The sequence below is a fragment of the Triplophysa dalaica genome, chromosome 22 (assembly GCF_015846415.1).
Source record: "Triplophysa dalaica isolate WHDGS20190420 chromosome 22, ASM1584641v1, whole genome shotgun sequence".
NCBI classification, from domain to species: domain Eukaryota; kingdom Metazoa; phylum Chordata; class Actinopteri; order Cypriniformes; family Nemacheilidae; genus Triplophysa; species Triplophysa dalaica.
In genome coordinates this window covers 6,079,162-6,091,479 of record NC_079563.1, presented here as the reverse complement: position 1 = coordinate 6,091,479, position 12,318 = coordinate 6,079,162, and the positions used below count along the sequence as shown (strand labels likewise).

The window sequence follows — 12,318 nt, the reverse complement described above, 5'->3', positions numbered from 1 at the left end:
CTAAGATTGCAGTGTTCTTTTAAAAGTAGCTAGTGTATTTTACAATTAATGTTTAATAGAATTTTGTTAATATGTGGCCATCATTTCGTCACGTTAAACTGTTTAATAGAGTAACGCGAGATTTTTCACTTTATCCAGTTCATATGGGATCATTCTAGTTTTTATTACAAGTAAGGCTTGATAGAGATTAAAGATAAAGATTAAAGTGAGTCACAACTCCGGTTTGCACATGACGTCACTGCAGTTTCCAGGGTGCACACTTTTTGCTACGTGTTGTTCTCTTTAGACCACCCTAGTGCTTTAAACGATGTTGAGTCTATTGACTGGGCTCCTACACTTCACCTCGGTTATCAGAAAGGCAAGCCAGTGTCAGAAGTAACGTGTAAACGAGAGAAGAAGATGATGTCCCGACAATCAGCACCCAGGGGTGCACGAGCATTGTTGGATCTCCAATGGAAAAATAAGAACATAAAGCAAGAGGATGACACGGCGATGTTACATGGTCGACAAGTTAAAATAATTGTATTAATAAGTGTCATCAGTATTCTAGCTTGGGATTCTGACAACATATAATGTATGGAAACTCTTTGAATTAGACCTAGACAATACAGTATGTAGTCAGATTCTCTATTGATTCATTCCCTCCTAAAACATGTAGTGTATACTAAGAATGTTGACTACTAAGAAGTTATTTTGAGTAACAAAAGAAGACGATGATGTCCATGGACAATCAGCAGGCAGGTGCACGGGACTTGTTGGACCTCCACTTGTCAACTGAGAACATAAAGCAAGAGGACGACGCGGAGATGTTACAGGGTCGACAAGGTAAAATTTGTATGAGTGTGTAAAATATAATGGTCTCTACTGTAATGTGTTGGGTTCTGGTGGTGGCGCTTTAGTTGAAGGATTGAAACCAATGGAATGCCATTAAATCTTACTGGTATACATTACTTCTGGCCTCTTGTACCAAAGCCCACTGTCTGACAGCGCCCTCTTGTGGTGAGACATCAAATGGCGCATCATGCCTAAGGTCAAATAAAAATATTATATTTAGTGCACTAGTTTTGCAAAGGCAGTCCATTTAAGGGTGGTGGGGGGCATGAGTGGCTGCAAGAAGAGCTCTGGAAGTTGAGCACTCGAGGGCTATTAGTTTTAAAGGATGAGTAGTTGTCTGAGTTGGTATGAGGTTATTGAAAAATCTGACGTTACAAGTGGGATGCAAGGTTGTGTGGGAACACTTTTCCCACAAGCCTCTAGTGGCTGACACAGACTCAATCACAATTGTATTTCAAATCCTGGCTGTCTGGATCTGCCGTTCGGTTCCCATGGCATTGTGTCAGCCCATACTGAGAATTTCTGCCCCCATTGAAAGATTGTGAAGGTTTATTCACTCCATTAATACAAAACCTTTTCAGTGATACCTATTCATCTCCATGGATATAAAAAGGTAAAAGTCCCATCCCTCATGTGAGCGTCTTCTTTTGGTTCTTAAGTTTTCGAACTTGCTTCTTTTTCCTGCGGTTCTGCAGCTCTCTTGCAGAATTGTGTGTAAGATTTGTTTTTCAGGGCGTGAGCTTAATGAGCTGCATTCTGTTGCAGGGGCTTGTAGGTTTTTCTGTGGAGAGAAATCTCTAATTTGCCAGCAAAGTGAATTCAAAGAGGAAGCTCTGTTTGAATTTAAAATCTGAAACACAAAACAAAGTAATTGTATTTCTTACATCCACATGTGTATTAACAAAGTATGTGTAGAGAAAAAACATTTCAAATTTTCTTTTCATAATAATAATAATAGTTGTGATTTTATTATCAATTTCTATTATTTCCAAATATGAAAAAGTAATTTTGAAAAAAAATATGTTTTATTTTTATTTTGTACCTGTCAATAAACAATGCATAAAAGTATAAAGTATTATATGGTCATTACTCATTCGCTTCTATTTCTTCTTTTTTGCTCCTAGCTGATTGAATAATTTGCAGGCGATGGCTGGGAACAGTAGGGTCCACTTGAATGAAAAAGGATCACAGATTTGAAATACAAATTCCGGCATTTTTGTAGTTGGGACACAATAAAATCACTGGAATAAGGCAAAGGTTGACTATGATAATTTATATTGAAAAGTACTAGTGTTCTCAGGAAAATAATATTTTTTATAAACTTGTGTCATGCCTGGGCTGATGTGTATTACATTTTGCATTTGTTGTACACATTATTATTCATTTACTTAATTTCTCAACCAAGATATCTTTTAAATAATACATGTAAAGTTGTATTTTTTCAACAGTAAACCGCAGGTTTCCATTTTGACAAATATTCCCATGCAATCTGACCACACGCCTCTGTATGGAAGGAGTCTTAAATTATTCGTATATAATGATAATTAGTCTAAAGTAAATTTTGATCAATTATAGCAGGCAAAGTATTTAAATATATCTATCCATTTTAATAAAATCCTAAAGAAAACGATATCCTTAGTCACAGCAGAAGTATTTCCAGTCTTTGTTTATTCTGCGTTCAGATCTGAGCGCAACCACTTGAGCTCTTCTACACGTCTGCCTGTTCCGCGCATGCGCGTTGAATCAATAGTTCATGTGCAATGTAAACCTACACGCTTCGATCACAAACTTTCACGGAATGATATTAAATGAATGCCGAGTGGAAGAGATTATTGTTTTGGAAAAGCAAGAAGTACATTTCAAAGCCACTGTAGCAGGAGTGTCCGGATTGATTTGTTGACAGCGCGCGCGTTGTCACGCGGGAATAAACAACGGTGCGCACCGTTCACGCGCGTCATCTGGATACTTGTACGATTTCAAGCGTTTCTATTATAAAGAAGCGAATAAATGACAGTAATGAGTGGAGACAGCAGTCATGCGGTTAAAGCGAGATGGACAACAGCCGCATGGGCTCTTCAACTTTTCTGCATTTCTTCTCTGACTTTATTTGGTAAAGGAGAAGACTGCCATGGCACCTTTGATTTATATTTTGTATTGGATCGGTGAGTTTGACAGTATGTAAATCAGTTATATACCTCTTTGTATATAGGATGTTTATTTATTATGAAATACGCACGCGCAATCACCCTGTCTCTCTATGCTCCTTTTCTGTATATTTACAAATATTAATAATAATATGAAGAATATCTCAAATGAGACCACATTATATATACAGCTCTGGTATATTTAGATGCCGTTCCCCCTAGCTATTGTATAGTTCTAAAGATCCCTTATATGGCGCTGTTTATCTTCTAAAAGCCCCAAACCATCCTCCTCATTCTAGGTCAGGCAGTGTGTCTGATAACTGGCTGGAGATATATGGATTTGTGGAACAATTGACCAATCGCTTTGTAAGGTAAGAAACGTTCAATTGTCCTTTTTTATGAAGAACTAATGCATATAATGTTATTGAATGGGTTATAGAGCTTCCGCACCACCACAGCCATACCCTCCCTCCTAAAAACCACTTGCTTGACTTCCAACCTCTTGAACATGTGTTGAACTAAATTTACACTTAATTGTAGATGACTATGTTTAACTTCAGTCTGTGTGTGATGTGTGTTTGGATTAGTGTGTGGTACGGTGACCTAGTTCATGCCAGTTTGGGCGAGATGGCAAAATATTTAACCACAAATTGTGTCCCAGTAGTCATTTTCACCAAATACTGCCCTATTAAATCGTTTCGGTGTATACACTATTAGAAACATGTCATTTTTCATACCCACGCAGTGGGTAAATTTGATTTTACTACGCTGTTGTGCTTCTCGTAATATATTGATTGTTTCTGTTCGCTCAGCCCGAAGATGAGAGTATCGTTCATAGTGTTTTCTTCAAATGCAGAAGTAATCCTGCCTCTCACTGGAGACAGGTGTGATTTCATTTTGTCTATTGTAAATACTTCTCCAGCATTGTTATGACATGTTTACTGTGCCACAGATACATAGCAGTTAAAATGACTGCTGTGGCTTTTTAGGGCAGCTATAGATAATGGTCTTCAAAGGTTGAGCAAGATCAATCCTGCTGGTGAGACCTACATGCACGAGGGGTTGAAAAAGGTAAATGTAATACCAACAACTTTTGTATTTTATATTAACAGCGTAGTATTGGACTGCTGGTATTCAGCTTTTATCACTTTTGGGATGAATTAGACTGCTTTTTCTGCTTCACCCCACTAATGCTTCTGTGTCTAAATGGTAGCAAATCAAGCCATGTAGCATCTAATGGAAAGCCATCCCAGAGGAGTGGAAGGTGTTACTAAGCAAGTGTCATGGTTCTGCCATTTCTGTTCAGGCTTTTCCAGACTTGGTAGAACCATGATAGTATCACGTGTTTAGTGTGAGAAAGACATGGCTGTGTTTATATATTGACATGGCATGTGCTTTCTTGTGTCTCGTCTATGGCCACGGCCCTCTCGTTTCCTCGTTAGCTTCCCTTCAGTGTTTCATTACCCGCACCTGCCTATTGTTTATTATCCTTTGTTCGTCTCCCTATTTAATGCCCTTGTATTCTCTATCCTGTGCTCGTTTGTTCTTGTATCTTGTTCCTTGTTGTGTCCGCATACTTGTTGGAACTGCTTTATTGAGGATTGGTCCACCTGTGTCCCAGCGTTTCTGCTCCAGCACTCTGCTCCTGTTCATTATCCTTTTTGATTTTTGTTATAGCTTGTTTACCCTTTGTGAGTTTTTTGTTCCTGTTTGGCTGTCTCTGTTATCCCCTGTATTTTACCCCATTGTGAGTTTTTGTTTTGTGTTTTCGAGTCCATTAATTAAAGTATTTGCCCCTTCACTGCCTGCATTTGGGTTCTCTCGCTTCCCGTTCCGTGACAGCAAGGACTAGCTCCCTGTGCCATGATTTTAAAATAAAATGCTCAACAACCACATATTGATCTATTTTACACATATTTTGACTATGCAGTATATATCAAAAGGGTTAGTAAATGAACACTGTTTTAGGCATTGGAACAAATGGTTGCTCAGCACACAAGATCATCCAGCATCATTATTGCACTGACTGATGGGAAGCTGGAAATGTATCCTCATGAACTCGCTGCGAAAGAGGTAAAACAACACATCATCATTGTTGGGTGGAAAGTCATCTCCATATTTCGTGTTTTTTTTCTTTTCTTTTTCTTTCACAAATCCCTACTGATGGTCGCCCTTTATTTTTAGTCAGTAAAACTTATTTAATAATTAAGAATATGCTTTTTTGTTTCCTGAAATTATGTTTTGTCTGACATCAACAATGTGTTTCAGTCGTGGGACATTTAGCATAGCACATGGAGAGGTTTATCACAAGCACAACTATTGTGATAACATAAAATCAATCAGTTGTCCTCTTCTTGTAGTTTCTTTACATTGCAGTCGCAAAATCTTTTATTTGTTTTTGGATTTAAAAATGATCAGTCATCAGTTGTTCGCCCGGTTTCATGGACAAGGCTTAGCCTAAGCCAGGACTATGCCTTATTCAATTTAGGCTGTTTAAGTAACTTAGAAAAAAACATTACTGACAGATCAATGGCACTGACATATTTTAAAGAGTATATAACATGAGATCATGAAAATGACATTTCATGCAGTGTGTAATGTGGCCATGTTTGAAAGTAAGCAGTCTGTGAAGTCTCCGAAGGTGAATGAATAACAAAGTTATTGGCTTGGGAAAATGGGAGTCGAATCGCGAACCGCGGTGGATTAACTTCATTTCATAGAGTCCCTACCTACATTTTGCTAGGAATTTAATGTTTTTACACCTTCTAGGTACATAAACGTGGTGTTGGACACTCCATAAACCAAAGCTGGACTTTAAAATCCCTAGTTATGTTCTCTTTAAGATATGTTATTTTCAGTTGAGACAGCTCAAAATTAATTGAAGTCTGGGACTAATCTCTGTGAAACCGGGCATTAAGTATTTAATAAATTAATATGCTCACTCAGGCTGACCAGGCCAGACATTATGGTGCACGGGTGTACTGTGTTGGCGTGAAGGACTTTGATGCAAACCAGGTAAGATATTTCTAGATTCTTGTTTACACCATAGACAATTTCATTGGATGCACATGCCTGGCCTGAAGTTAACATCTGGTTTGTGTTTGGTTATAATATAACAAGGTATTTTATATTAAAGATATGTTTGAATTAATTAAAAAATAAGTATTATATTATATGAATTGTGTTCATTTTAATTAAAACTTCTCAATAGTTATAGATTCTTTGCAGAGGTCTGGAAGTTTAGTTTGGGCCACATAACGTTTGTTTATGTTGCTGCCGCTGAAACTGTCTATTCTTAACTTGTTAATGACGTTTTTAAGTTGTGTTTACTAAGACTAGCATCCCTGCTAGTATTTATCTTACAATTGGGATTTGAACAAAACCTCATGTAAATATAAGTTGTTAAAGACGATAGTGATATCTCAAGAGTTCTTGAGAAGAGGTTTGCTATTACTTTACCAAAGGATTGAACTTTTATCTGAAAGAAACAATACTTAATCATATACACTATATTGAATCAGGGACCCAAGCCAAATGTTGAGACCAGTAGCAACCATCTAACAACCTCTCAGCTATGCCAAAGCAACCCACCCTAGCAACCACATAGCAACATAGTAAAAGACACTTGGAAAATCTTGACAGGCTGTTAATGTGTAGTTTATAATGGCTGTCATGGGAATATTGTTTTCATGATGATGTTTCTGTGCATTAGTAACAGTGAACAGAGGGTCTTTATATTGACTCTGGTGGATGGGCTTGTCTGAGCGGGATAATGAAGTAATTGGACTTTGCAGCGCTCACATCCTGCTCATGTTACATAAGCATCAATTTTGGCCAGTTAGTGAAGCTGCAAATATAATGGCTAGAAACGCTGCTCAAAAAGAACACGATAGCTGATCATCAGTTGTTGCAAGACCATCAGCAATGAGCCAGCTACCAACTGCATACCAGCTGTAGTATATTTGCTATTCTATGATTGTTAATAATTCTGAATTAGTTTTCTCTGTAAGTGTTACATATTTTTATGATCAGCTAGTAGATATTGCAGACAGCAAAGACCAAGTGTTCCCAGTCGTGGATGGATTCAAAGCACTCAAAACCATCGTAAATTCGGTGAGGCTGGGCATAAACAAAATAACCAAAAGTAAACAAAAATGACACTTATAGCATGCAGAATCATGTCTTCTAACTGACTTGAATTTATGTTTACAGATTCTACAGAAATCATGTATAGAGATTTTCAACCTTGAGCCTTCCAGCATTTGTGTGAATGGTAAAACATAAAACATGTTATATTCATGTCTTTCTTTCGAAACCGTGTTCATGGCTAACTTACTGTATGTCTAAAATTGTGTTTTAGAAACGTTCAACATTGTTCTGAGAGGAAGGGGCTTCACACAGGGCAGAACCTCAGAGGGCGTGGTCTGTACGATATCTGCCAATCAACAGGAGCCCTTTAGTAAGACAGTCCATACATTCCATTTAAATCCTCTAGCACACATGGTGACAAAGAAACACCACATCAAGACAGACGGACCCCAAAACAAGACATGTAATTGACCGTTGTCAGGTTGGCAATGCAGGCACATTCTTAAAGGCACAGTCATTCCAAACCTGTATAACTTTATTTTGTGAAGCCTTAAAGAAAATATGTTGAAGGATATACTGTCAATATAATAAAAGTAAATGATGACTGAAGCTGTTAAGCTCCAAATTTATAAAAAAGTACCATAAAAATATGATAACAGTAGTCTACATGAATCCTGAGATATATTCTAAATCATGCAAGGGCTATTTGTCAGAAACAAAGACAAATTGACTTTGTTATTTACTAACAAATGTCGCACAGATAACATAAATGTCACATTATAAGAACCAATTCTTATATTTCGCATCAGTTGAGAAATATTTGATTAAAGACATATTTTCAGATGAAAGCCACCAAAAGCTATCATATATTTTAAGATGATTTGAAGTATTGAGAACAGGTTGAATGTGTCACTTTGAATGTGTTTTATAGGCATTTTAAAGCTTGTCAGTTCCAGTCCCCATTCACTTTCACTATATGGAAAAGAGCAGCCAGTACATTCTTAAAAATATCTCACAAAATTAAAAAAAAAGTAATTTTGGTTTTGAACATCATAAAGGTCAGTCAATGATGGCTGAATGTGTTTTTGTCTGCATTTGGCATTTTACAACAGTCTCACGCCACTCTCTCTTCCTTCTAGATGAGAGGCCGACTGTAGTGAGGGATGATTATGTGCTGTGTCCAGCTCCAGTATTGACCGAGGTTGGCCAGTAAGTGGCATTCCTCCAGCTTGTTTCTGAGAACAGTAGCTCTCCATTCACGGAGCTACAGCTGCTATAAGCCGGCATGCAAAGAGAATGAGAGTTCGCCATCTTTTTCCATGGGGTTTCTATTTGGGTTTCTGTTTATAGCTCAGCTAATAGTCAACTGATAAGGCGCAGTCACAGGGCAGTGTCGTGGAGACAAAGAACAGTTTTGTTTCCCATAGTGCAGCGTCTTACAAAACAACCCAACATTTTTTCGTTTACTTTTTCTTTGCTTCCAAGCCTTAGAACAACAAGATAAAAGAGACCTTTTAAACGCTGTTTATCTTGTTCTAAAGAAAATATTATTTCTCTCAACAGCTCAATCGATGTGCTCATTAGTCTGAATAATGGACAGTCTTTCATTTCAAGTCCAATCACGATATATGCCACCACATGTGTAAGTATACAATAATAACCTTTGAGCAAGCAGGATATTTATTTTGGCTTATGTAAATCCCCCTCTTAATATTCTGGTTTATTCTCTTTTTAAACACGCACATAATAGAAATAAAGCAAAAATTGAAAAAAAAATCAAGGTTATGGTTTATAATGTTCACAGTCTGATGGGCTGGTGGTGGCCATTGTTATTCTGGTACTCCTGGTGCTGGTGGGTCTAGTTGCGCTCTGGTGGTTCTGGCCTCTCTGTTGTACCGTGGTGAGTGCTGGAGATACACACATGTGGATGAAGGTGTTTTCATAAAATAGTAATATTCGGTTTTGTTTCACCTATGACAGGTGATCAGGGATCCACCCCCATCTCGCCCTCCACCCCCACGACCAATACCTGTAGGTGTTTTAAATGATATATAAATCAGATATAATGATGAGTTCTTGAAACACTTGCTATGTTTGTTTTAAAGGAACCTGAGGTGGATCCTCTGCCAAAGAAGAAATGGCCTACAGTAGATGCGTCTTATTATGGTGGCAGAGGCCCTGGGGGTATTACACGCATGGAGGTACATCTGAGAATATTTACAAACTTAATGTCACAGCACATAATTAAATATGTTTAATGTGATGTTGTTTTAAAGATGCTGACACATAAACGTGTAACGAAAATTATGATTATATGAATAATGGAGTGCCTCAGAGATGACATATTTTTGTAGGCTAACCCGGAAGTTAGCGCCCCACGGTTTCCCTCGACCGAAAGCCTATGCATTTTTCCCATAGACTTTAGGAATATCGCAAAAAATAAGATCTGGGATTAACAAATGTTCATGATGTTTATACGTTTTGTGTACCAAGATAATTTTAATAGATTAACACAATATTTGCTCTTTTTGAAGCCTTAATACAATCGGCAGAAGTAAAAAGTTAGCCCGATGCTATAAACAGACTACACCTAATGTGTCTCGATATCAAAGTCACCACCATCAAACCTCCGACGACTTTCTCAAACTTTATGAAAAACGTGTTCCCCTGTAAATTATTGCTCTGTGAAGGAATCCCCAAAAACGATTTTAGAGAATAATGCCAATGTTTCATTATTTGTGAGAATTATATAGGCGATGATGTCTAACATTCCCGCCATTGATCTATATACAGTCAGTGACTGGATTGCGCCTAGAACGCTAAACCAACGGCAGGAGAAGAAGCCACCGGAAACGGTCGCACCGGCATCTTGGAATGCCCAACCGACAAACGCGCCATTGATTTACAGTCAAAATGACGATCTAAAATAACCCCGGTTTTCATCTAATTAGGCACACGATAAGTTTTTAGTTCACTTGTGTGTTTAAATTAATGATTACTTCTGATATTTTTTCTTATTAATATGTGATAACTCCCTATTAATTTAATAGAATGTTTGTGCACACCAACATTGTGGCGCGGTAGCTTCAGTAATATGATGTCATGAGCAATTCATTCATTTATAGAGATCAGTGGTCCCTGCCAAAGCAGTAACAGCGGTGACTCTGTGAGTTGCCTGAAAGATATTACTCTGTATGCTGAAGCCTGCAATCTCCACAGGTTCGGTGGGGTGATAAGGGCTCTACAGAAGAAGGGTCGCGGTTACAGAAAGCGAAAAATGCTGTGGTCAAAATGCCAGAAGAGGAGTTTGAGGAGACTGTAATAAGACCTCCACCCAGACCACCTCCCATACACCAACCCCAGGCCCAGGACAAGTGGTACACTCCTATTAAAGTATGTGTTTTTTAACACATCGTCCTTATTCTGTTGGCTGATACTGAGTGTTTTTACATTTGTAAATGTACATGCGCGCCATGCGAAAGTCTTCTAATCAATACATTTTTTACCTTTTTGGAGATTTGGTGTGCTGATTTAATATACAATTATTGAATCATTTACATTTGTGAAAAGTTGTGTTTTGTTGTTTATTTAGGGCCAGTTTGATGCTGTATTGGCATTGCTGCGTCGACAATATCACAGAGTTGCTATAATGAGACCTACAGCAAATGATAAGGTATGGCTGTCCTGTTAAGCATATGAATAGATATCATAAAAAGATATTTTAAAGAAAGTTGGTAACCAAATGCACCCATTCACTTCTATTGTATGGACACAAAACCAAAGTCAATGGGTGGCGTCGCTGTTCGGTTAACAACGTCCTTCAAAATATCTTCTTTTGTGTTCTGCAGAAGAAAGTCATATAGGTTTGAAACAATAAGAGGGTGAGTAAATGATGACAGAATTTTACTATTTGGTTGAACTATCACTTGAAACACAAACAAAATAGGTCATTTTCTGTCATCGATTTCACTACAGAGAGCAAACTCTCACTGGTATCAATGTCAATAGTTTAAGTTTAACTCAATGTTTTTCTTGGGTACAATGTTCTTATTGTTGCAGTGCTTGACTGTGTGGACAGTAGTTAGATATCTGCTTAAATGACCTTTCTTTTAAACTATTTGTATTTAATGATACAGAGATTCCTAAACGACTTCGTCATTTCTGTTCTCAATATCCTTTCACTGTTTAATTTAACATATAATTTGACCTGCACCGCTTGGGCATCAGACATGAATGACAAATCGTGTGGCTTGTTATGAAGAGACTTGAACTGTTCTAAGCAATAATAAATACAGCTTTTCCATTTGGGTTTTAAAAAATAAGATATAGATCTTTAGAGTGTCCTTATTTGGCATTAAGTTTTTGCTCTTGGGCAAGCACTGCTCAGATATTCGGAGGAAATGTCAAAAATATAGTTTTCAAACTTTATTAAGATTTATCATTTTTGATGGCACAGTACTCTTTTATGTACTCATCATGTGTTTTCTGTGTTTTAGGGGCGATGCATCAAATTCACCCGGGTTCAAAGTAACTGATTGACCGATCTAATGAGTCACACTTCACAGGTTCTGATCAGTTTTTAATATCCAATTGAATTTGGACTGGATGGACTTTTAGATATGTGCGTACTAGTAATAAATGGCTGTATTGTTTTTTTTTCAGAAAAGATGGATTGAGGAATCGACATAAGTATAGAAACACTTTACTGAATTTATGGTCACAGTACAAAAGCTATAATTTTAATGTCAACATAAGTTTTGTTTTTCAAAATAAGAGTTTACACTTTTATTTGTTACATGCATAAATGTATCCTGCTGAACTTTGTCTGCATGCTCTTAAAACACTGATTTTACAATTTTTTAAATTGTGCCTTATTATGAGTACATGAAGCACTCATTACGAGTTCATATTATGAGAGTGAAGGACAGTCAATTTTGTAGAGATGTTAATTTTTCTATGATTATTTCTATTTTCTATTTAATTATTTGTTTTTATTTTTATATTTATTGAAATTGTTTTAATCCGTAGATCACCTGTGTAAGTTTATTGTTAACGACACAACTGTCAGTCAAAAGCGCTGAAATGCATTAAACCTGTGAGAGTTTGATTTATGATGTAGTTTATAACTGTTAATCAATAAAATGTTTTATTATATACATAAATGTTTTTTGAAAAGCTGGCTTTTCTCTACCTCTATCATTCTTCAGAGCTTAGTGTCCTTTTATAGGTTCACAAAATGACCTTTCCTACA

General features: G+C 37.1%; 1 protein-coding gene across 1 annotated transcript; it reads left to right on the top strand.

Moving 5' to 3' along the window:
- Positions 1 to 2,564: 2,564 nt before the first annotated feature.
- On the top strand, positions 2,565 to 12,246 carry antxr2b (ANTXR cell adhesion molecule 2b). The gene is made up of 18 exons (XM_056736941.1): positions 2,565 to 2,996; positions 3,278 to 3,349; positions 3,791 to 3,862; positions 3,968 to 4,049; positions 4,947 to 5,051; positions 5,925 to 5,993; positions 7,011 to 7,091; positions 7,191 to 7,251; positions 7,339 to 7,437; positions 8,207 to 8,276; positions 8,631 to 8,709; positions 8,872 to 8,967; positions 9,048 to 9,098; positions 9,173 to 9,268; positions 10,287 to 10,460; positions 10,660 to 10,740; positions 11,564 to 11,632; positions 11,730 to 12,246. The coding sequence occupies exons 1-17, from the start codon at positions 2,842 to 2,844 to the stop codon at positions 11,600 to 11,602; spliced, it is 1,482 nt and encodes a 493-aa protein (XP_056592919.1). The 5' UTR covers positions 2,565 to 2,841; the 3' UTR covers positions 11,603 to 11,632; positions 11,730 to 12,246.
- The last annotated feature ends 72 nt before the right edge of the window (positions 12,247 to 12,318 follow it).